Raw genomic sequence first — 27,251 nt, forward strand, 5'->3', positions numbered from 1 at the left:
ATGTGCTTAATAAATCCGATTAAAATTTAAACAAAAATAATTTAATATTTTATTTTATTCAAGAAATAATTAAGAATCAACAAAATATATGTTAAAGGATTAGCGGTCTGTACACATAGTATCTTAAAATAATATATTTTGGACATTAAGACTTTTACGTATACTTTAATATCTACACAAAACGGAGAGTAAAACGGACTTACAAATTAAACCATTAAGCCAAATCTGACTAAGCCAGACGTTGTTCATTAATCATTCAATATGGATTAGTGGTTAGGTTGCTTAAACTGTCGTCATTGAAATCCCTTAGTGTGTTCAGAAATATGTTACTTAATATAAATACAATATACGAAATTCACTTAATAAACATCATACAAATATCTTAAATCTCTACACTCATGATCGTATTTTTAGTCTAGGAAAATAAGCGATAACTTGCTAACTGTACTAAAGTCGTGGGAATATACGTAAGGTCGTGAGAGAATAATATTGTATATATCCGCAATTTAGGCTACATGATTTCATTGAATAATATACACCACACCCACAAAATACCGTATATGTCTTAAAGGTTAATAGCTAATTGTAAAATCAAACTGTTAAATAACATAATTCTCTAAAGTGTTAAATTAATTTTAATCAACTAAAAGTAATTTTAAGTTTTGGACCCAACTATATTCACGAGATTTTAAAGCGCAAATGGTAATTTTTCTGTATAAATTTCTGTGGGCATTTCAACCACCTGCACAATTTGTTATAGTTTAGAAGTCATTCTAACGGCCATGTAAACTACTCTTTGTGTAAAAGGATGCGCGGTAGGCAACGCAATCTAATGCCTGTACTACACTCTCTGAAAGTTGTCCGAACCGAAGTTCAACTGAAGTTGGCCGAGGTCGCCGACTTCCGAGTAGCAGCCACACTGCCACAAATTTCATATGCCGTCCGAACGGCGGCCGTGAATGACGTCCGTCAATGAGACGCGAAATTTGTAATTATTTTTCTCAGTCTTAATAATTATTTCGACTAAATTTTTGATTTTTATGTGTTCCGGATTTTTCTTCTGTTGCAATAAATACTATAGCTTTCCTTAATTATATCAATTACTTTGCCAAAACTATTAGTACTTTTCATTACTTTACGCTTAATTCAATTTTTAGATTTTAATTTTTCTCTTTTGTGCAACACTAATCACATTCCATACTATTTCTAGATTTGATTTTTTAAAATAAACACTTACACTACGCTATTTAAATATAACCAAACTTTAATTTGAATAAATTGTTTAAGTAAAATAAGTCCAATAAATTCTCATGCCTGAACTACACTCTCTAGAAGTTGTCCGAACCGAAGCTACAACCAAAATCGGCCGTGACGTAGGACTTCGAGTAAGCGACCACACTGTCGCAAATTTCATATGCCGTCCGGACGGTGGCTGCTGTCACGTACAGCCCGCATATTTTTGCGCGATCGAAAAATGTGCCAAATAATCGCTATTTATAAATTGTCATATTATTAAAATTGCGCTACTGATAATTATAAAAGTTTGTGAGGGCACTCACCAATGCAATATCAGTGAAAAATTTTTGGTCGTAAATATTAAATTTACGCAAAATCTTTGTCGGCTTTTGCAAAATGGCATAAGGCATAAAAATGATACTTCAGAATACGAACACCACATCTGTGACTATCCTAGAATTTGTCGCCATCGATTATAAATAAGAATTCGTTATGGTGTGACATTTATATAAACCGATCTAGGAAAATACATAAGGATATTCGAAACGATTTTTTTTACCAAAATCAAGTACCACTAATTAATTTTTATTTATTTAATTTTATATGAAAAAAATATAATAACGATATCTGTTAGAATACTATATTATCAAAAATATAATTAATCCCTTTTGGTGCCCTAAAATATTCAAAGATGTCAGTAAAAGTCTGTTGAAGTCCCCGATAAGCATGTGGTATTATAACTTGCCCACGTGATCACGGTGCAGCGCTCGACATGCGTGTTGACCATAGGACGCCTACGCGCATACTGAAATTGAACCGAGTTACTCGTTCTATCTCAGTTTGCGAAAAACCATATCATTATCTCTCTCACTCTCGTCACTTAATACGCGAGAGAGAGAAAGGGAAAGTGGACACGCCAGCAAAAATTTATATTTGCATCTACATTTCTCTATATATGTTTATAAAATAAACTGTTACCAGCTTTTACGGGGTCGGGCTGCAAAGTTTTACCCTATTGGCAATAAAACCTTAAAATTCAATACAACAATGTCAGTAGTTTATATGAAAAAAAAAATATTATTGAAAAGCTCCTGATTGAGTCAAAATCTTTTTTAATTTAATAATTTGATGAAAAAAAATAAGAACCATATTTAATTATTTTTGAATGCATAGAAAAATGGGTAAGTTCCCACTAATTGCATTTTATTATATTTATTACAATATTCACGTTTTTTTATTTCCTACAAACGATTGCCGTTAACGTATTTTTATGTGAAAAACAGTAGAGAAAATAAAAACCTTTCATATTATAGATCCGCACTCTTTGGGTGGGCGTGGCACCAGTTCCTCGGAACTTTCGATAAATTTGCTGAGACGTTATCTCGACGTAACATAAGTTTTTCTACTGACTTTTTTACAAGCTTTCATTCAGTCTAATATCTTGAAAATATACAATTACTATTAAAAGATTTATTTAAAATTTAAAAATTTTCAAAACACAAATACGGAATGTGACTCAAATTTTCATTGATTTTCTAAAAAAATATTCTGGAAATAAACATAACAACACAACAATAAGGAGCCTTTTATCTAAAATAACTGTTTTTGACGGTAAACAAACTAATTAATTATTTTTTTCCATAAATGTAATCAATTTTAATTACACAATGTGCGTTTGTTATAATTTGCCATGGCGCGCCTTGGGAAAACACGGATTTAGCAAGGGCGTTGGCAAGATGGGAGCCACTGAGTATAAAGCCAAAGAAAATCTTTCAAAATCATTTTCTTCGCTATTAAATTAGCTATTGATGGGACTCACAACGTGTTCAATACTTTAAGCATTTTTTCTCACCGAAAGTCTGATAAATTGAAATAACGCTACAACGTTCAAACACGAGATTAATTATTATTCACCATCAGTAAATAGCTTTATTGTATTAGTTATTAAATTAATTACTTGTGAACTGATTCTACTAACAGACATATTGTATTTATTTTATTTTCACGAAGAAAATGCGTTATGATAAAAAATATTTTTCAATCTTTTCTGATCGTTGTGAATATCGCGTCGAGTGTTATAGCACAATAAACATTGCTTTGTCATATAATTCGATACCAAAATAATTTACACTTCACTCTGATTTAAAAGCACGACATTAGAAGATAACCAGTCTTTTCTTTTACGGCTTTGACAGTGACATGATGAATATTCACGTGTTATAAACGAGAACGAAATATCGCAAAAAGCGTTACACGGGACACCGAAGACGCTGTCGAATTATCACTGAGTAACGTCACAGCGGAATGCGAAACAATAAGAGCACTACTCACAGTCATATTTTTCGTCTCCTAAACTGGACGGTTTGCCGTTCTTTTATAGCGTTACCATCGAAATAATAATTCGAAAATGTAAAATTTATTCCCATCAGTCTGTCTATTATATGTTGGAATAGCTTAAAGCAGGCGTCGGCAACCTATGACCCATGGGTCACCAAGTGACTCATTTGATAATTTCAAGTGACCCACTAGAGTTCTGCAAGTAAAATATAATGTATAAAAAATAAATGGTAGCATTGCACTTTACTTTCGTTACGTCCCCGTTCGACGTAAATAAGAATTATTATTATTTATAAAAAAAAATATTACGATGGAAAAAACAAAAAAGGAGATTATTTTAAGATGTATGGACTTAGGGCATTCGAACCGGGTAGAACCGGAACCGGGTACCCGGTTACCCCTATGTTTTTCATGTAACCGAAAACCGGGTAACTTTTGACGGGTATCCGATTAATTTCATTTAAATATTTTTTTCCATTACTTTAAATTAAATGGAAGAGCCGAATCGGCGTTCTTAAACGATTAACGTCTTTGAACGACAAAAAAAGGGACAGCACTTAGCGGCCTATAGATTTCGAGATAAGCGAATGCATAGATAAGGATTAATTTGAAAGGCTGCAATTGTAAATAAAAATACATTTTAATGCGTTGTAGGGTGAAAATATAACACATTAGATTCGTTATGTTTTTAAAATACAACTTTTTACAAAAAGAACATCACTAAAATAAGCTTTGTTTCTCTACCTACATATAGTACATATAATAAATACAATCATCTAATTTCTTTTATAATTTTAATAAAATTTATTTCCTCGGTATTTTTCATGTGCAATTTGTATTATTATTGCCAAATATGTGTTAAAATAAATATTTCGGTTTTGTACTGTTACACATGTATGTATTATGTAAGTATATGTATATATGTACCTAACGACGGAATGTAAAAATATTTCGATTGAGTAAAGTATTAATAATTACATAATATATTGATTTTATTTCAATACCTTATTTTTTTTAAAAATGATATTAATTATTCAAGTAAAATTAAATATAATATATCATGTCATATTTAATCAAAGATTCAAATTTAATGAAAATTAGACTCTTAACGGCTTACAAAAATTACCCGGAACCGAATCGGGTACCCGGTTCTTTCTCGGAAAATACCCGTAGAACCGGGTATTTGGATGCCCTATATGGACTGAAAAGAATAGATGTACCGAAAAAAATACAAATTGATATATAATTAATTGAGATAAAGCTTATTGAGGGATACTTTTTTAAAAACATAAAGATGTGGGTGAAATACATTTCTAAATGTGTATTAAATTTTGGAAAACAAAAAGTTTCGTTAGCAGCCACAATTACGCCACATCTGCTAACTTTGTTCCAGCTCTTAACATTTTTGAAAAAGGCATTCATAGATTGTTTCGGATACTTATTTAATGACTTCGCAAAAAAGTGTTAATTGCAGATGATTCAAAATGATCTAGCACTTGGAATTTTAGACAATATAAACAAAACCTTAAAATATGAGTGTGCCAGTAAGTGTTATTTTATTAAAATTACTATTGACTTTCTAGGATCAATTATTAAAAGACAAATAGTAATGAATTAAAAATTAAATATATACATACCAAAATTAATTAAACATTACAATGGTATTATTAGCATGGTTGTAATAATGAAAAGTATCATATTAGTGTAAACAAAAAGTTACATTTTACCAACTATATAGTATCGTTTACAGTTAATTTAATAACATTTACGTATGGCAAACTTTAACTTATCAGTTAAAGAATAAATGCAAATCTACTTGTTTAATTCTCTGCGGTAACTTATCCTCTTCGGTTGTCGTTTAAATTTCATTTATGGATTATATTAGTAGTAACAATGTATTCAATGTTTACCTCTTGATAAAGGTCTTATTGATTTTAATTATTTTTCAGAAGCTATGATAGAAAAATTTGATGAGCAATATGACGACAACGTAGAATTAGTACATATAAACAAAAAGTTGAAGTCACTGTCAGCAATATTTTTATAACGAACATACTACATAAGTTTCATGTAACTGAATATCCTGAATTTGACTGTTCCGAAAGAGAAAAGATTTCACAGAACAAAAATTGTTGCATGACGTAAATACATATTTTGCCACATCGGAATTAAAAATAACCCACTCTTAGATATTTTGGCTATCGATTATTTCAGGTATACAATTACATTTTTATAATCATTGTAAAATACAAGAAACTACAGCTGTCATTTGGCTGATATATTGCGAGTCTTCGCTAGGAACTTTTTTTTGCTGCAATAATGGTTTTAATTTATTTTGTTCATATACTTTGATGTATACAAGAACTCACTCACTCACTAACCTAAATATTACCACTACATGGCACAAAAAATGGAAAAATCAAAAGATCGAGAACCCATGACTGACGTTTTAGGACAAATATAAAATTAATTTAAAAGTTGCATCCTCGCCAAATTATTATGTCATATCATTCTCAGTTCTCTGTAAGTATTGTGTTTAAATAATAATTATTGTATATTTTTTTTAAGCCATTAACGAGCAATAAGATGACTACGTAAAAATGGAACCAAACGCAGATAATATCCCCAAATATCAATAGATAAAAAATACGTTTTATTAGCATTTATATGGTTTGATCGACATTAACCTCAATCCTCATATATTACATGCTCACGTTTAAAACGTACCTGGTTTATTTTATTCAGTCAAATCTAACGAGTATGTGCATTGAATCTGAATCAATGATAATATTTATGTATTGTAAAAGAAAAAACTCACATTTCAGCTATGGAACTCAAGATTTCAACCAATCAATTTGAAGATTTCAACACGAAGATTGTTTTATGATTGCTTAATCGATGTATATTCTTCTAATCTTCACACACGTTATGTATATAATTTATTTTCAATCCGAAGATTTATATTCATTCATATCGAACACAGCACTAGAAAAAATAATAACAATTATTGTCGCGTAGCAAATTATTTAAAACTGTTGTCACGTTACTGTCAGCCATCTTGTTTTATATTTGAATGCTTATTTTTCATTGGTCGACAACAAAAGAATACATTAGGGGAGGCTCAAAAATCAATTTTAAATATATTGCCTGATATTTTCTGATTTCCTAATGAAATGATATTTTCTGTCAAGTAGATACAATAGTTTACAAATTTAAAAAAGGGAATATATTAAATTTAAAAATGAGAGGGGGAAATGTTAGTTTTTTAAAACTAATTGGACCCCATTTTTATCGTTTATCGAAAATGTATTTTTAAAGGCATCTACAAATTAAAAATGTTAAGATCGTAAACTTAAGCACATAGGCTATCCAAAGCTTTTTTGGAGGAAATTAAATATAAATATGGAGATTTCTGTAAGATGCTGAAATACGATTGTTAAGTCAATGCGAAGTTTTTAATATATTTGTCAAATACTTTGATGATATTCAAAATCAGTAAAAGTTAATGATTACCAATGATTTTTAAGACTGTTGTTTTTAACAAACATATTGAAATATTATAACCACACAATATTGAAAATGTACGAGAATTGGGAGAGTTTTTGTTTGAAATTAATATTAACACAGACATAAAAACTGGAATATTTATTTTCTATCCCTCGTTAAAAAGCCAGTATGGGAAAGAAACTATAGATCAAAGTAATCTAAGTCTGTTCCAAAGTTATATTTTGAACATTAAATGTAAATTTAAAAATAGATTTAAAAGTTCTAAGAAGCACGGCGAAATGTTAACATTTATACTAAAGCCCATCGAAATGGAAGATAATATTGCGGAAAGATTTAGAAAAAACGAAAGATAGTCATCTTCTAATGACATCACCTTTTACACTTTCGCTTAAATTGTAGAAAGTTTTTTTATTTTTTTTTTCTTAAATTATAACCACTAGAGTAATATTTCATATTTAAATTTTTTTAGCAAATTGTAGATATTAATAAATTGTAAATATGAAAATGGTTATGGAACAGGAACATGTATATAATATATAATTATTTAAATAAACGTGTTGGGCATCACTTTCTATGAAGTTTTTGTCTTTGAAAAAAAGTAGCTTTGCCACAAATGTGAAAAAATATTTTCACATATAAAATTTATTTTAAATAAGAATAGAAGCAGCTTATCTACCGAAAATTCAGACGATTGTATCCATCTTTAGACTTGCCTAAATTGTCACAAATTCAGCATTAGTGGAGCGATTGATAATAAAGAGAACGTTTATAAATAAAGTATGAAATAAATGAATGAACTAAAACTTGTTTTTATAAAAAAATTGTATAAAATTATTATTTTCTCAAGAAAATGTAGATTATTATTCACTAAATACTGTTTTAATATCAATTTTTTTGTTGATTTTGATACAGAGTACAAAAAATTTGCTGTCGCGAGCGTTAAAGCTTAATTCTAGGAACATTACAATTCAATGTATTTAAAAGAATCAAATAAATGGTAATAGCAAATCAGACAAAAAGTGTTGCGATTATGTTAACTCCATTAAATAATAAATAACGCCATCGACCATTTGTCAAAATTAAAAATCACACTACAGAATATTAAAATACAGCAAAATATCTAAACTTTCATGGAAAAATCGATTCTCTTATATTATCTTAAAAGTAAATTAAATAATATAAGTAAGCGTTTTGCACATACGTACATACATTGTATGTGAGTATACATATATTACATTATACGCAAATGGTACAGCAAAAGATTTTACATAAAGTGGCGAAAAATGCTTCGTGGTTTGTATGCTACTCGATGTTGCATACCGATCTTGGAGTGAACACCTGAGCGCACTTTAAAACAAATAAAATAAAAAGCAACGTCAAGGGTTAAAATCGCACTGATGTCTGGTTGTTAAAAATAAAAATAGTATGAGTTTGTGACTACTATGTTTTATGATCACTGGACTTAATCATCAACATTATATTATAAGCATATTATTAATAAACTTAACCGCCACTTGATTTGATAATAAAATGGATAAAAATGTGTTTCATCTTACATAAATCGTAACCGATTTTTATAAAGAGCATATGCAATAAAGTCTCTAAGATGTTGAGATTTGTCTCATGCAACAACTCACTTATTATATAATAGAAAAGGTTTAAAATAAGTTTATCAGATATCTTTACATGAGGATATATAAATATTATCCATTTTTGTTTCTCACACAATTCCTAAAAGGTATGCTGGGATATGATTCCCTCGAGTCGCGTCGACAAGTATACCTGAGAAAGCACTATGTTAATGTATATAAATAAATAAGTATACATGAAAATTGCTAAACTACAATTCAAAATATGTTAAGAGCAACAACGTAAAAAGTTTGATAGCTGTGCTAATTTGAAATACACTCCGATCACTTTTTATGCGGTTTACATCTAAAGAAGCATTTTTTTAAAAATGTTCACTAATTGCTTTGTACCGATGTGGAAATATATATGAAGCAGAAAGCTCTCAATTTTAAAGTTCTATTGATTGTTATAAATATGCACCATGTCATCCATATTTGAAACATTATAATGTACATGTACTATTTCTTTCACCCAACACAACAAGCGTCATCCATCCATTGGATCAAGGCATAATTTATACTTCCAAAAAATATTATGTTAAGAGCACTTACCGATCTATTGTGAATAAACTAGGAAATGAGCCAGTAACAGTACTGATATTTGGAAAAAAAACTATATGCACTTGCTATCTCTCAAATAAGACCACAAACTTGCAATACTTGTTGTGAAGAAATTTGGTCCGAATGTGTTGCATTTAATGAAACCAACCAAACATCGACAGTTTCAGTTGAAATACTTTCCTAAGCACATTAAATTGACGGAAAAGGTTTTGAAACATTCACCCAAAATGTCGACGAATTTCTTGAGGACAGTGTCATGAATGAATGATATCATTGGTATAACTCTTGATACCGTCGAAGAACATAAAAACGAAAAGGTAATATACATATCTGTTACTGGCTTATAACCATTTCCATGTTTGCAATTTGTTATTAGATACAATTTGATAAAAAAATATTAAATAAAACGTTCGTGGTTACAATTAAAGAAAATATAGAAAGCAAAAAATTGTAATTTGTATCACTATATAAATAACAAAAATATTTTATTAATTTTTAAAATGTTTTTAATTGCATTTTTTAAATAATTTATATTATAGAATTCTGCTAAATTCACCAAAGTATGCCGATACGCTGCAGTTTCCCGATAATTACCGCTATTGCAGCGCAGGTAGAAACAATAACAACATACAATCGTATTTTCGTGCGATGTATACGATTTTATTCGTGTGACTCGGCTCTAGCACGCGTGAATGTATGTGTGTAAAAACAGGAAGTTGTGATGTTCACTGCTTTGAAGTCTAAAGAAACATGTGCTTTGGCATTTTGTGCTTGTCTTTACATTTAAGGTTGTTCTTATCGTAGTACATACCATTATGTCTGGTATATTATCTGACTATATTTTTAACTTTTCCTATCATAAACGAGTCTTTTATATCATGAACAATTATGAAAATAGCGGAGAACAATTTGCAACATTTTAAAAATTATCCGATTGATATAAAAACCCAAATCCATTACAAAATCACGTTACAACCTATTTCATATTTTTTTTATAAACCGTGGGGTTTCTGAGTTAAACGGATCAGCATTAGTAAGATATATTCAATGGAATACATTTGTAATTTGAAATAAAAATACAAATAACATACCTGATCTCAACATGAAGAAAAGAAAGCTAAACTGCACGAGTATGCTGGTCGTTAGTATGATGAGGCAGTTTCGTCGCCGAAGTTGCATTTTCCTTAGTAAGACTATGATCATCTAAAAATAAAACAATAAGTATGAAAATATAGAAGATGTATTAATAGTTGAAAATCGATGTAAGGCTCTTAGCTATTATAGGTATAAATATAGGGCTTTTTTGTAACGCAGTGAACGGCGTTTGTTACTAAATACATTTTTCGTTTAAATCATAGAATAAAAAATGATGTTAAAAAATTAACTTATATTATTTGTGGACAAACATACGTACTATGGATAAAAAATTATTGAAACAAATTAAAAATATTTTATTCGATATTTATTTAAATTTAATTTATTACATATGTTTTAATCAAAATTATTATATCTATGTTATAAAAACACTTTTACTTTTATAAAGCCAAATATATTTTTAAAAACACCAAGCTATTAGCTTAATAATATTTGCTAAAGTAAATCAGGGGCATTTGAGTTTATTATCGTCAATGAGGAGTTAGATCGGAAGATTGGAAAAATCATTTCTACACTTAATAAATCAAAGCACAAATTTAATGTGTGCTTTTTTTCAGAGGTTTTATTCCTTATCATTACGATTTTGAGCCCCTACGGCCTTAATTAATAGTACATGTCAAATAGTTTTAGCAGAGATTTATGAAGTCAATATAATAAAAAAGTTGTATTTAATCATCCTTATTAATATTCAAGAACTTTCATTATCCTTTTTCTAAGAAAAATAATGGTGGTAATAAAGTATGATATACGGCTGTAAGATTCGTGTCCATAAATAAGTCTTGGCTCTTTTATACATAGACAAACATATGTTTTTACATAGACGATATGATGAAAAATTCAATGTTTATTTAAAATATGTTTTTTATTTTATTTTCATGTGCAAGAAGTAATGCTTATAAAGGAAATATGCTTCTAAATCGATACAAAAATGTATATTTACATATAATATAAATGCAAAAATATGATAACGCTTTTAATTAAATTTTATGAGATTTATATATTTTATCTCAGACAGTTACGATGCTAATTAATTATTATTATAAGCGCATATAATTAAACTAAATATCATAATTCACTCGATAAATGACAAATTTATAAAACCATTTAGCATAATAATAATAAAATCGATTGTAACAATATACATGCTAGAAAAAACTAGAAACATATTTTAATCCGTTCTTTGTAATGAGAGCCAGGTAGCGTTGGGTTGGTAATATGATGATGATGCATCTGGATCACCTCATTGTTTATGCGTTTACTTTAGTATATTTTGCGTTGTTTTTTTTTGTTATGCTATAGATAAGAATTTCAATAAACACGTCAAGCAAAACTGACATGGCAACCGAAACTGATTAGATACCGGCAGAGTTTTTAATTATCTTCATGAATTTCTCAATTAAATGTACGATTGGTTGCGATAGACATTTACTCTCTTACCAAAAATAACAACTGAAACATGTTCATTAACTTTAGAGTTATCAAATGTAACGAGTCACTTGCTGAATATTCAATGTTTTCAAAATCACAAAAAATAGATTCCAAACCCAGAAATAATTTTCACTAGTTTTTGAAAACTTTGAAAAAGAGCCGTTTTTAAGTCAATATTAATTAAAAAAGTGTGGAAAGAGGAATTCGATCTTTAAATAATGAAAAATCTGTATTTATCGATGCGAAATTACGTTAAAATAATTATAAAAGTGTTTTATTTACAAACTTCTGATTTTTAAATGTCTTCGATATTGCTTTCTATGAATAGAACCAACAAAAAAGGGTCGCGCGCACGTGTTGAGTTGGAGGCTCGCCATTATGCACTTACTGGGACGACGAAAAAATGCACCTTTCCCAGAATTTACACAATTATATAATCCTAATTTCAAAATACCCGTATTTTTTAACAGTATTAACGAGAAAAAAAAGTTAAAAATTGTAAATTCAAAAACATGTAAACAAATTTTACTTAAAATTTTTGCCAACTGTCAACAAACTAATGACAGTCGAGTGTCGCATCAGTTGTGATTAGGCAGCCGAAAGAAAACAACATACGTTATTTTTTGCGTATTGGGTGCGAAACGATAGTCTTCCTTTATTACAAGTCAAATAATACGCAGAACACATACTAACTTTTTGCGGAACACCTAGTTTGCGAAACACTACGAATAATTTATCATAAAAAAATGATTTTTAAAACTTAATAATTATATAAAGCACCAAACGCAAGAAGTCAATTCAATGTATTTTATGAATCATTATACAAATATAATTATTGGCACTTGAAGCTATTCTTAATTATTTTAAAGTCATTAGTCTGTGTTAAAAAATTAAAATCTATAATATCTGAAAATGATACTTAAATCAAGTTTTCGGTTGTGGAAAAATAAAAGTGCAAATCTGTATATAGTTTAATTAAACCCGACGTTTCTACTTTGCTAAAAAAAATAATGTTTCGAGTTTCTAGAGAGTGAATCTTTCAATGGCAGGGCTTTTAGAATATTTTTTTAATTAAAAGTAGCGTAGCCTGGGGCAAATTTCAATTCATAATAATTTGTATACATAGATAGAAATATATATGTATATATGTACATATATTCTCTCTTTTTAACTATAAAACAACCCCATTTATTGTAAGTACGTTGTTGGCCATTTATCGTAGTTTACTCAACGACAATATTGCACGTTAACGTTACAGCCGCTTAATTAACGTAATTGTTTTAGTGGTGCATCTGACACTTCAGTTGATTGGCAGCGCAGTGTGAAGTCTCTCGATTGAAGGAGCAAATCGATTGTGACACGAATAAAGAGCAATTTTAGAGGTTTCTCATATTCCTTTCCTTTTCATTTAACACAGCAAGTATTTATTTCTTGCAGACTATCGCATCTCGAGACCAAAGTAAGCATAATAAAAAGAGATTTTCTTTTTACCATTGCATAATAAATAAATTTAAAGAAAAATACATAGGAAAATGTATAAAACAGGACAAGAAACTTTGATATATGTACATATATTATATCTAGACATACATATGTATAATAGTATAGTATATAAATAGTCACTCTGGTGGAGTTTTTCAGTTCATCGATTAACCCTTTGAGTAGTGAGTTATTTTTTCGGCATATACATCGTGGGAGTGAGTTAATTTTCAGTTTTTTTTTTTAAATTCGTTTTGTTTATTTTTTTCATCGATTATTATTTTTATTTATTGTATTATATTTTTTTTGTATTATATTTATTGATAAGGCAAATTCAGTGGCTCTCAACATTTTATTATAAGATTTATATTATTTATGTATCACATTTATCAACTTATGATTATTTTATTTACATTAGAGTAAATTTTAATATATTAGTGAATTTTTATTTATTGATAAAGAAAATTCAGTGGTTCTCAACATTTTATTGCTTTTTATTTACATTTTACTTTTATCAACTTATGATTATTTATTTACGTCTCCCTTTTATCAACTTATGATTATGATCATTTTATTTCCGTATATATTGAAGTAAATGTTGTTTTATTGATAATGTTAATTCAGTGGTTCTCAACATTTTAATTTAAGCATTTTTTATTTATTTCTCACTTTTATCAACTTATGATTATTTTATTTACAATAGTATTTTTTTATATAAGAGTAAATGTTGCTTTATTGGTAAAGTAATTCAGTGGCTCTCAACATTTTATTGTAAGTTTTTTATTTACATCTCACATTTATCAACTTATGTTTATTTTATTTATTTCTCACTTTTATCAAATTATTTTATATTTACAATAGTATTTTTTTTTATATAGGAGTAAATGTTGCTTTATTGGTAAAGTAATTCAGTGGTTCTCAACATTTTATTGTAAGTTTCTTATTTACATCTCACATTTATCAACTTATGATTATTTTATTTATTTCTCAATTTTATCAAATTATGATTATCTTATTTACGTTTATATTAGAGTAAATGCTGCTTCATTGGTAAATTAATTTAGTGGTTCTCACCATTTTTTGTTTTTTTATTTACATATTACTTTTATCAACTTTTGATTATTTTATTTACGGTCTCATTGTTTTCAACTTATGATCATTTTATTCCCGTATGTATTGAAATAAATGTTGCTTTATTGATACAGTAAACTCAATGGTTCTCAACATTTTATTATAAGCATTTTTTATTTATGTCTCACTTTTATCAACTTATTATTATTTTATTTACAATTGTATTGGTTCTCAACATTTATTGTAAGTGTTTTACTTATGTCTCACTTTTATCAATTTATGAATTTTTTATTCACGTTATATTAGAGTAATTGTTGTTTTATTGATAACATAAATTAGTGGTTCTAAACATTTTATTGTCAGTTTTTTCATGTGAATAATGTATAAAAATATAAAAACAAGATAGTAAAATATAAAAATCTATTATATATAATAATAAAGGTGTACATATAGGTAAAGTTTCATTATATAAACATAAAAAATAATCAGTTAGTTCTTCTTTCTTGCTCTGGGTCCACGAGTACTGTAATATTTTTTTCTTTGGTGTTTATCTTTTACAAGTCACGATATCTCATATGTGGAAAATTACATAGGTAGAATAACAAGAGCAACTAAAAATGTTATACAATTGGAATAAGTTTCCAGAAAACAGAAAATAAACCAAAGAAAATATCAGAGTGGAGAAACTTTACATACCCACGACTCTGCTTTCCTGTGGGAAATTTAGCATAATCTTTACGATTCGCTCTAATTGTGCCACAGGCGTGAGTTTTATTTTAGAATAAATAGTGCAATGCTGGACTCGAGTACCAGTTATCAATATATAATCGGTGCCTTTTTCCCAAATAATATGCCAGTATTGTTTTGACTACCGATCCTGAAATCCCAGTGGCTTTATCCACATCAATATCCGTCTGGCTTCCCGTGTAGACAATTATGTCAATCACAAAGCCAGTCTGTGCATCGCACAAGACAAAAATGTTTATACCGAAACGGTTTCTTTTTGATGGAATATAAATTCTGAATGACAAATGCCCCTTTCATAGTAATAGACTTTCATCAATACATAAGTTTTGGAAGGGGTAAAATGCGGCTTTATACGTGGCTTTTATTGGTTCTAATAGCGGACGGATTTTTTGTAAGCCATCATTGCTCCGGATTGTATTATCTGCAAAGTGTAGTGCTCGCAGAAGAAGAAAAAATCGGCATTGGGAAAAAAATACTCGAAAAAATGGAGTCGAAATAATTGGATTTGTTGACCAGTATTCCTTCATGGAACTTTTACCAACCAAACTAGTCAACATTATAGTAGCTAAAAATACATACATTTCCGAAATATTTGTATCTACCCATTTTTGCAGTTTAGAATTTGCACTCATATTTATGCTTATTTGATTAGCATATTTATTTGTCTCCGTTACAATATTATTCATAATTTCAACATTGAAAAAAGGGTGAAATAGTAAATTTCAGTATCCCTTTGAAATGAAGACTGAATTCCAGATGATGAATTGTTGAATTCTAGTATCTGAGGGGAGAAATCACCATCTTCCCACTTTCGTTCCTCTCTTCGAGGACGTCGAGCGAGTGGCGTTCAGCCTCCTCTTCGGAGTCTGTTTCCTCATCTGAGGAATTGTTTAGATGGAGCACCAAGTCTTCTAAATCTTCCATCACATTTTCGTCTTCACTATCGATGAAAACTTTGTCTATTTCTTGATCACTCATTTTACGGGACATGCTTATAAATTTACGATTTTTACACGATACGGGAGAGAAATGAAATAATTATCGAACTAATTGTCGCGATCCGATACCAAAGCGTTCTCCGAAAAGACTAAAAAAAATCTATATGCATTGTTGAGGGTTGATAAGAGTGGGATTTGACCAAAAATGCGAATCTCTTTTGTGTGCCTAAAAGCAATTTGTCACGTGCAAAACCTAAATTGAAATGAGAAACACATGCTGCTTGTTCTCAAAACAAACTCATTGAAGATGTTTGATATTACTATGTAAATAAATAAATATTATTATAAAATAATAATATTTTTACATTTATTATTTTTAATTTTTTTACTTACAACACCAGAGTTGACAAAACTGATATGATTTTTTTGAAATTTATTTCCGTAATTATTTTTAAAATCTTGAATACGATATTTACTTCCATTTTAGGCCTGGAATCTTCAAAGAACATCTGTGATCCTGATGGTATCAATTCCAAGAATCACAAACAATGATTTTAGATTGTGTACATCTATTATACTATTTTTTTTCACTATAAATAAATGATATCCAAATATCATTGATATGTACTACCGAGATTAATAAATAATTGATCGACATTACAAAAATCTAAAAAATCTAAATAAAATAGCGCATACGTAATATTCGCAATTTTTACGAGTTTTTCACATACTAAATACTAATAATTATTATAATTTTATAATTTTATTATCGAAATATTACTGATAATAAATAGTATGGTCATGATAAATAATAAATAAATCGAATTTACAAACATAAAATAAAAAAATCGAGTGAAATGGTCGTGGACGCGTATGCGCGGCGATACTCTATCTGGACCCATTGAGTGTCGCCGCATACGTGCGGCCATACTGCCCAGCGGGTTAACACCATAGCGTGAAAAGCAGTGAATGTTTCTTTTTAGGTAAGTGGGTATGTATATATTTTTATTTATTTAGGATTGATCTATTAAAAAGATTTACAATAATATAAAAATGCTCCGACAAAATATTTACACAGATATTGCTTTGAGACTCCCTCAAAAAAAAAATATAGTGGTGTAAATATTTATTTTTAAATGCTATTGATAACTCCCCTTCTAGTTACTTGTTTTACTTGCCACAAACACTAAAATCTAATTAAAATAAGTAAATGAACACATTTTAGTTAAAATTATTTCTTAATTTAAATAAAATATAAATTAAATTAGTTGCTTAATTTTTTCTCCAGTTTTTACGGTATCTTTTTATTTGTTATAGTAAAAGTATAATATACAAGTCAAAAGGGAGGCATGGCGCATCTGCCCAAATATCCTGATTTAACGCCTTTCCGCTTTTACTTGGAATATTCCCGAGAGCAGCCAGGTATGAGACACAGGAAATAAGGGAAATTGATATTTATCGAAATACGCTTTTTACAAGGGACAAATCCTACTATCTGTTATATACTTCATGTACCTATATTTGTATATATGAACTGTTTAAATATTACAGATAGGATTATTATTGCCTTATATGTTATTACCCTGCAAGCGCCATTATTATCAGTTAACTTATGGACACGGTCAGCTGATCTAGTTTGGTTAACGTTATAATTGTTACGGTTACAAAGTAAATGTAAAAAATAGATCACATTTATACACATTGGTCATGTTCTTCTGAGCATATGCATGTCAAAACCAATAAGACTAGACTTCATGGTTTATAAACAATGTGATTATTCAGCGGTTAACCAAAAATAAAACTAGCGGTTCCATCATTACGACAATAAGCAGATAAAATGTACTATAAAATTATGTAATACTTTACGCTCAGTAAACAGGTAATAAGGTAGCGGTCTTTATTATTGATGTCAAATAATTTTTTTAATATAATCACTTAAAAATAATACGACACATGTTTAATAAAATGTATAAATGTATACACGCATAAAAAAAATTGTTATCATGAAATTAAATTAATTAGCTATAATACTTAACCAAACAATTACCAAATTAATTAACCAAAAAATAATTAATTATAATATAAATAGAATATACAAACTATATTAGTATGGTGATCAAACAATATTGATTTACCATACCATACCAATGAAAATATGGATATTTGAAAGTCATTAATAAATTATTAATAAAAAAATTTAGATTTAAACATTTTTTTTTATTATTGAAAATATTGAAAATGTGTGTACCAGGCGCGGGCGTATGCGGACCGCATGCCCTTATCTTTCACTCGCTCTCGTCACTTAACACGCGAGCGATCGAGAGGGAAAATATCTCATCGCTCGCGCCCGGTGTGTACGTATTTAAAAGTTCAGATTATCATTGTTTTTTGATACTTCATCTAAGAATTAGAGATGTCTGTTTATATTAATAATAAAAAATCAATCAACTGATGGATTCTGCAACTCGAAAGAGAATTTGTAATTATACCGTAACCTATAAATAGTGGAAATCGATCATAGTCCCTTGGGTTACGCCCAGCTCTCAAGATATTTTTTCAGCATTAACGTTTCAGTGCTCACCACACGTAAACTATTAATACAAATACTTTCCCTTAGGGAAAAGTTCGAAATATTCGTCAGTTCACTGTATTTTGTGTATGTATATAATAATTATACGTAACGTATATTGTATTCATGTAAATTAAAATCGAATTAGGACACCGACAGTTAATGCTAGTGAATAAAGTGAGAACGTAATGTGCGTTTATTTATTTATATGTAGTTGGAAACTCGAGCGACGAAAACTGTTCCACTAAACATGTCGACAAAGGCGACAAAACACAATCGGGTCGTTTCTATCACGTGCACGTGAACGTATTGTGTTCGGTAGCGCTTCAAAACTAAGGTAAAACCCGTATAGGCCCATACAATCTGTATCAAAAAATAAGGTTTCGAAAACTTGGATTTGAATGGATTGAGAGATTCGGGTTAGAAAGTTTAATCCGCTATATGTTTTCCAAATGGCAACTATTGAAATTAATTGTGGCGACTACACATATAAGTCCAGATTTAAAAGGTGATTGTTTCAATGTTGTGACCGTGACCAAAAACGTTCATTCATTAGCAATGAGACAAATATCTTGGCACAAGAGGGATTTCTTTTGACCACACAACACGAGTCGTTAAGAGAATCCCTTTTGTGACACAGCGGTACGGACGACGCAATAAATCACCACATTGCAAACCCTTTCCGAAGAATTCGAAAGTCTGGACAAGCAAAAAGCTTGCTTTCGAAAATGCAACATCCGATTTCTCGAGTTACATGAAGCGACTGCAGCGATTGTTTAGGAGACCGATGCACAATTGCGATTGGCCAGCAAGCGTGCAACCCCTAAAGGACTCCGATGAGGCAGACGGCTGAGGCACCAGACAAGAGACGGCCCAGACAGCAGAGCCAGCGATGCAGACGACCAGAGAGCCAAGATCTACCAGCAGCCATCCGGAGCAACCAGCCACGCGCCCTCACCGACAGACCAGAAGACCATTCCTGGAATTCCCGAACTACCAGCCGTTCAAAGAATCACACCGGGCGAAAGCGGTATACCCATTGGTACTCTTTAAACTTGTTTGTAGAAATCCCTTTTGTAAATCACATTAACATTGACACAAATTAAAATACTAAGTCTCCGTTGCTGCCTGAATGTTAATCCTAAGTCATCGACGGAGGAATTTCTGATTAAAGCGCTCCTAGCTGAATCATAAAGAAATTTTAAAAACAAAATAAAACTTGCCAATATTTAGTAAAGACTCCGCTTTTATGCGAATACTCTTTTAGGTCATCAGCATTTATTAAATATGCTGAGCATAAATTGGTCGCATGGATATATGTCATTAATTAATAAAGCAGAGGATGAGCAGTGGATCCAGAATTGGAATGAGCGTATCATTGCTCATCAAGTAATTATTTAAAATATGCGACAAACTTATTCAAGTATCTTTTTAATGTCGGCTAACTAGATTTTAGTATCTAGTGACTTCAAAAAAGAGGTTAGAGACCGTGATACTGGTCCTCTAAAGCCTGCCGCCTGTGTTTATGGACATGGACTGTGATTCGATAAACAAATTATTACTATTTTTTGGATTCAAGTGACCGAAAACGATGAAGTTATTAGTGACAGATTAAAAATATATTTAAAATGAGTGAAGACATTAGCCTTAAATTCATTCAGTTTAAGTCAGGAATGAAATTCGATCCTGCAGAACTACTCGATTCAAGCTTTCCAAAACCGTATGCCTAAAATAGAGGACCAGCTTCCCTACGCTACGTCAAATTGCCTATGCTGCGGTTGAGAGCTGAATATAATTTGTCATATACGAAGTAATAATACTCCGCGAAAACCTCAGCGATGTCCATGCAGCGTAATAAGTCAGCGCGGATTTTTCACATTTTCTGAAGTAATCTTTCATAATCTATTATTTACTTATAGGCGAAATTGACAGGTATATAAATCAGGATAATAAAATAAATAAATAAAGTATTGATGTTATAAAAACAAATTATTTATTATAATCCAATTTTATCCATTTTTATCTAATATAATAAAATTAAAAAATGATATGTGATTGTTAGTATTATTCACTTATGTTACAACGGTAATAATCCGGAACCTATTTCGCTCGTCTTGAAATGTATTTTTTAAGAATTACTAAAGTCATATTAAGCTATCGAAAGCATGATTATCCCTGAAACATGGACTTTGTATTTAGTTATAAGCAGTGTTCTGCGTATATTTTTATCAGCATCGGATGTAACATATTAAAACTAATTATTCAGTCACTTCAAACAATGCAATGCCTCCTTGAATAAACAGAGGAAACTAAGCAGTATCTGTAAGGCCAGATGTTCCTAAAAAAAATTTTATAAGGCGAGACCTTACACCTACCACAAGACATCAGGGGTCTGGAATCAAAACCGCATCGAAAAACTTCCAGAAGTGACTAGAACTACTAAACCACCGAGTATCCCTCCCGTAACAACGGAGATTTGATCGACTGACGATACACTAGAAAAGGCAACGTTTCAGTACAATACTCGTCGCTGGAAAGTCAGATGACCCTAATTAAATAAAATGCCCGCATTAGAAAGAGTACCTCCAGTTGATAAAGAAGACATTATGCCAGTTGCGCCTAAGACAATCTATAGCCTGGTAGATCTAAAGCTGACGTTTAACTTCAAAATAGATAAATTTCCTGGTATAAAGCCGATAAAAACATTGTTTGAAAAAATCGCCATCAGCTACTCTGACACAAATCACAAATCAGTCTGAGAATGCTATGTGATCAGAGTTAAAGCTGAAAATGGGAAGTGCCTTGATGATAGTTGAATAGTTCCAGTGGAATCTGATATAAAAGTGAAGAACTACTGATTAGTGAGTACAAAATTGAAATTATCGTAGTCACCGAAACATATTTAAAACCACGCGTTTTAAAAAAAATACACCTTTAACTATGTCTTTTTCTGAACAGGCGGAAGAGTATTTGTAAATAAATCAATAAAATAAGCGCGCATAAACGCATAAAAAATAAATATAAAAATAAGATAATAAAAATTGAAACAGGGAATATGTGAATTGACCTGTCGCGATCTCGATGCAGTGTTTGGTATTGGGGGTTTGATGATTTTAATCGCAACATTGGAGATGTGCATTGGAATTGTTCCTGCGTGAATCGATCCCTAACGAAGCTTTTAACTACATACGCGACACGAATCAGCAGCATGGCGCCGTCAATTTGAGATATATCGTTAATTAAGGTTAATGCTGAGATCTCAGATTTTCAATGCATTCAGGATCTGTCCTCGGATCACTTTCTTGTGTTTTTTACACTATAAAGTGAGGTCGAAATATGCAATAAAATTTTCTTTGACTATAAAAATGCTGATTGGAAGAGTTTCAAGAGACCCGTATAATAGTTAAGCGCCTGAACTATGCCTCAACGGACACTAAAAAACTAAATCTACGCAATTAAAATTTTTTTTTTATATCGTACGAGCTAACTAATTTTAAACGCTTTAAAACTAAAAACGAAGTAAATAAATAAAAGAATACGCGGTAGATAAGGATTTAATTCGCAAAATAAGCTTACGAGAAGTTTTAAATGGCAATAAAAACTGGAAAAATAAAAAAAGTCATGAAAATGACATGCTGATTGACCTTACTGGAATTAGCATTCATTACTCAACAAACATCTTAAACGCCTGCCTATATTTTAGGTATTTCACCACCATTTGGAGGACCACTTTAAATTTAGGTGAGTGAAAAACCCTGCATATTTTTTAGAGGCTACAGACAACATAATAATGGTTTTAGATCTTCAGTGAGTGTACATAAATTATCATCTAATAATTTTATTTATTTTTTCCTTAAATTATAACCACCGTTTTAATCAATATTGTAGTTAATAACAAATTGTAATAAACCAGTAGCAATAATAGTTTATATAATAAGTATTAAAAACCCCAACTAATCGCATATTTCGAGCATCTTGCTTGAAGTGACAAAGTGTGTTCAGTGTATTCCAGTTGCATGGGCAAGTAACAATGCAAAATGGCAAGCTCATTATTCTGACGTTCCACGATTTCTACGTGATTGGAATAAAACTTCCGTGGAAGTCTAGGGAATAATTTATAACAGGGCCTTGATAACGCCGAGACTATTGCGAACGCCTTGCAATATTTTACAATCATTTTGGTTAATATTGTCCAGTAATTTTATAAATAATATCTACGTAACAATGTACTTGTATCGTACCCGTTGAGAAATCAGTGTGTAATATTTTTAATATACAATGAATAATTCAATGACTAATATACTTTACTACGTGACTACGAATTCGTTTGTGTGAGGTTCAAGTAGGAGAATTGAGATTCATGGTAAAAACTCGTTGTTACTGATGATCTTATTAAAAAATATAAAAAGACGTGCGTTTAAAGATTGATTATTATTGTGAGAAATGTCAAGAATTCTATCAGAAGCCCGTTATGTGTAAAAAAACAAAATTGTATGGGGTTGGAATAAAGAAATTAAATGCATTGAAAATCATTGTCGAACATGATAAAAAATAAATATAACTCGATCTCAAAATAAAGTCGGTTAGGAACTTAGACACGAATTTGATAGAGTTATAGTTACAAATGATATAATATTTTAATTAAATTTACGTATTTTAATATTATCGACAATTTTTGGCTGTTGATGATTTGTGAAAATTGAAGTGTAAATTTTCTAACTCTACTTTTAGATAAAAAATAACCTTACATCTTATACACTTAATCGAAATACACGCGCTCAAAAAATGTCTATCTTCAAAATTTTCAATTAAACTTGAGATATTGTTTTATTTTCCTATTTTCAAATTGTCTTTTTAGTTTTTTGTTTCTCCTGTAAAGTTGTCAATTTTACACTTTAAGCTATCGATATACAATTTTTTTTTATGCGATGTTACGCTTCGCGGCTAAGTAAACCTTCACACTTTTATATTTAATAGCTGTTCAACCCTTTGTGGAGTATCGCCGTACATCTACAGTGGTCGATTTTTATCTGTTTTAATGTACTTTAGATAGTTATGTATCTACATATATTAGTGAATAAATACTAAATTAAAAACATTATATTATAATAATATTTGTGATGATAAATTAAAGAGTACGAAATAAATAAACCTAACAAAAACTATTTTATAAAAAAATATTGAGGTTCTCTAAATTGTTATAAAAAAATCCACAAAAGCCGAATATTTTATGAAAAATAAATTAATGAAAAAGTGTTCAAATAATTAAAACATGTTAATGCAAAAAAAGTAATAAGATATATTAAATGAACAATACGTTGAGAATAATGTGATTAAATATAATTGCAATATAAAATAATAGTAACATAAGTAAAATGAACTCAATCTCATTAACAAATGTGTTTAAATTAACTCACCGCTCAAAGGGTTAAAGAAGTATTACATACTTGATGTAGAGTTTAGCTCCACCGGCAACTGTTTATTTGTAATGCACACCCCTGCTATGTGCGCTGGCGGTGCATTAGCTCTGCTCCCTAAAAAAATAATTAAAAATTACTACTCGTAATTTTATTATCCTTATTTTCGCCATTCAACACAAGTCTACGACCGATTTGTTCCTAATATTTCTAGGCGCCAGTATTTATGATATTATAATTTAAAATCTTCGTTATTATAAGCCAATGTCACGTATTAAGCCTATTATCTTCGCTTATTAAAGTATTTGACAAAATTATCTTATCGCGCCTGAAATAATCTCTTCGTAATAAAATTACCAACGAATAATTTTGTTATCACAAAATCCATTCAACGATTCAATAACATAAGTTATATAAACACATTTACGCTAATATCAACATTATTATTGCTAGGAATAGAAAAAACTTTTAACACCGTTTATCCGACGGCTTAACCTATAAATATATCTAAATATAGAGCCTATAATTATATTATCCATATAATTCACTTATACATGAAAGGTCAGAAAAAATAAACTTTTGATACCGCGTAAAAATCCAGCTGGAGTTTCGCAGGGTAGTTTGTTCGAGCTGTTTCTCTTCGTTCTACAGACTAAAAAAATTCTGTTTTTAAAAATACTGACTCATCAATTTCCACTAACGACAGAGCCGTTATGACTGGTTATAACGGTCTTAAACCAATTGCAATTAAGTTACAAAAATCGTTACAAAGCATGAATATTTATCTATAGCAATAGAAAACGAAAGTATTTTTTTTAGTCGTCCTATGGTCAACACGCATGACGAGCGCTGCATCGTGGTCAATTTATAATACCACATGCTTATCGGGGACTTCAACAGACTCTTACTGACATCTTTAAATATTTTAGGGCACCAAAAGGGATTAATTATATTTTTGATAGTATATTCTTCTAACAGATATCGTTATTATATTTTTTTTCATATAAAATTAAATAATTAAAAAATAATTAGTGGTACTTAATTTTGTTAAAAAAATCGTTTCGAATATCCTTATGTATTTTCCTAGATCGGTTTATATAAATGTCACACCATAACGAATTCTAATTTAGAATCGATGGCAACAAATTCTAGGATAGTCACAGATGTGGTGTTCGTATTCTGAAGTATCATTTTTATGCCTTATGGCATTTTGCAAAAGCCGACAAAGATTTTGTGTAAATTGAATATTTACGACCGAAAAGTTTTCACTGATATTGTATAGGTGAGTGCCCACACAAACTTTTATAATAATCAGTAGCGTAATTTTAATAATATGACCATTTAAAAATTGCGATTATTTGGCACATTTTTCGATCGTTCGCAAATATGTCAGCTGTACGTGACAGCAGCCGCCGTGCGGACGTCATTGGATGGCATAAGAAATTTGTGGCAGTGTGGCCGCTACTCGGAAGTCGGCGACCTTGGCCGACTTCAGTTGTACTTCGGTTCGGACAACTTCCAGAGAGTGTAGTGCAAGCATAAGGATTTTCGTAATAATATGGCCTATTTATTCGAGTAGACAGCCTTTTCAGACGAATGGACTACAAATTTATTTAAATTTGTATTTAAAATTATTTTTTTATGACCATTTATAATCACCGTGTTATAACTACATCATATTTGCGTTAACACAGTCAGTTCGAGATCATTATTCATAATTAAGAAAGAGATCTCATTACTCTGATTGATTGATAAATATAAAAAAAAGATAGTGATAGTTTTAAATTCTATAAATTTGTTAAAAATAAAATATATCGAACGTATATCCGTATCGTGTGCTTTAGAACAGTGGAGCGTAAACCCAAACTTTCAATCTCTTTCTCAATTATGAATAATAATGAAATAGATAGCTCTCAAACTGACTGTGTTAACGCAAATATAATATAGTTAAAATTTTCATTAAACGAGTAATTTATTTTCATCGCACAAGAGATACTGTTTTAGCAGCGTATGTAAAATAAAATAAGGACAACATTAGCTATGCATTTCCTTGTTAAAAGCTATTAATGTTCAACAAAGACCTAGTGAAACTACAAATTTAGTCGTTTAAACTGTAACTATTATAGAATAGTATAATAAGACATATATCATATAATTACAACGATTATAGTTTCACTCATAAGCGTCTAGATCGAGGGTGACGTTGGGACGTCGATCTCCTCCACTTTCCCTGGTTTTATACAAGCTAGAATGCTGCAATAGAAAATCGAAACTAAATATTTTTATAATAATTTCGTTTTGATGTGACTTTTTTGAAGGCGTAACTCTTCCTATTTCGGTATGGTTAATTAAAAATCGCTTGGGGCAGTCACAGTTCATCTTTCAATCTCAATAATTTTTATATAAGCATTAAAACTAAAGTACGGTATAATTGTAATGTAAAATATTCGCTCGCAAGGGGTTGAAAAAACAGTTCTCAAAATATATCCAACTAACTAATCAAACTTTTGCTGTGAATACGCTTGAAACTTTTGCATACTGCGTCAAACGATCAATACGCTGGCATCCAAAGGTATCAAGTAACGCTATTACGAGTTACTATTACTGAATAGTGTAAACTACAATATACCACATACTACGTATACGAATGCGATATTGCCAAAAAGCTTCAGTGAGCGTCAAACTTAAATCCGAAATGGGAATTAGTGAGTTTTGTTCGACAAATATTTACTAGTATTATTTACGGTATTTATAAAATATAGGTGAAGGCAAGAGAAGTCACATTAGCGACTACTTACATTTTTTATTTTATGTCATAGACATAAACCATTAATGGTAGGTGTGTAAACAATTCATATAACGAACGACTGTATATCAGAAAATCAGATTTCAGAACATAATGCAGAAACATGTCAGATTTTGTTTTGACAACTTAGATATGACGATTGTCATCGCCTCGTTAGTTTGACATGCACAACATTTTATATAAAGATTTTTATCATAAAGATAATATCAACTCGATTTAATCCAATTATTCATTAACTTTAACTTAGTGCTTTTCAAAATATTTTATAATAATTTGATTGATATAATATTAAATGTGCATTAATACACTTAAAAGTAAGTAAATGTTGCTCCTAAGCGTTGAACTTATGCGGGTAATGTTATTAATTATTTT

At 30.0% G+C, this 27,251-nt stretch overlaps 1 protein-coding gene across 8 annotated transcripts in view; it reads right to left on the reverse strand.

Moving 5' to 3' along the window:
- Positions 1–27,251, reverse strand: part of Mgat4a (alpha-1,3-mannosyl-glycoprotein 4-beta-N-acetylglucosaminyltransferase a) — a 108,064-nt gene that overhangs the window by 63,579 nt on the left and 17,234 nt on the right. For 3 of the 8 annotated variants that reach the window (XM_088187423.1, XM_088187427.1, XM_088187424.1), the window contains exons 2-3: positions 24,074–24,190; positions 10,361–10,472 (exon numbers count right to left, since the gene is read on the reverse strand). In XM_088187423.1, the coding sequence (XP_088043549.1) occupies positions 10,361–10,472 (112 nt within the window). In that variant the 5' untranslated portion in view covers positions 24,074–24,190. Of the gene's footprint in view, positions 1–10,360; positions 10,473–24,073; positions 24,191–24,659; positions 24,760–27,251 lie in introns of those variants that run through there. The other 5 variants (XM_088187428.1, XM_088187420.1, XM_088187426.1 and 2 more) reach the window with 3 other exon arrangements.

Source organism: Plectrocnemia conspersa, unplaced genomic scaffold (genome assembly GCF_051122295.1).
Source record: "Plectrocnemia conspersa isolate PC_06_02 unplaced genomic scaffold, ASM5112229v1 ptg000006l, whole genome shotgun sequence".
Lineage (NCBI taxonomy): Eukaryota > Metazoa > Arthropoda > Insecta > Trichoptera > Polycentropodidae > Plectrocnemia > Plectrocnemia conspersa.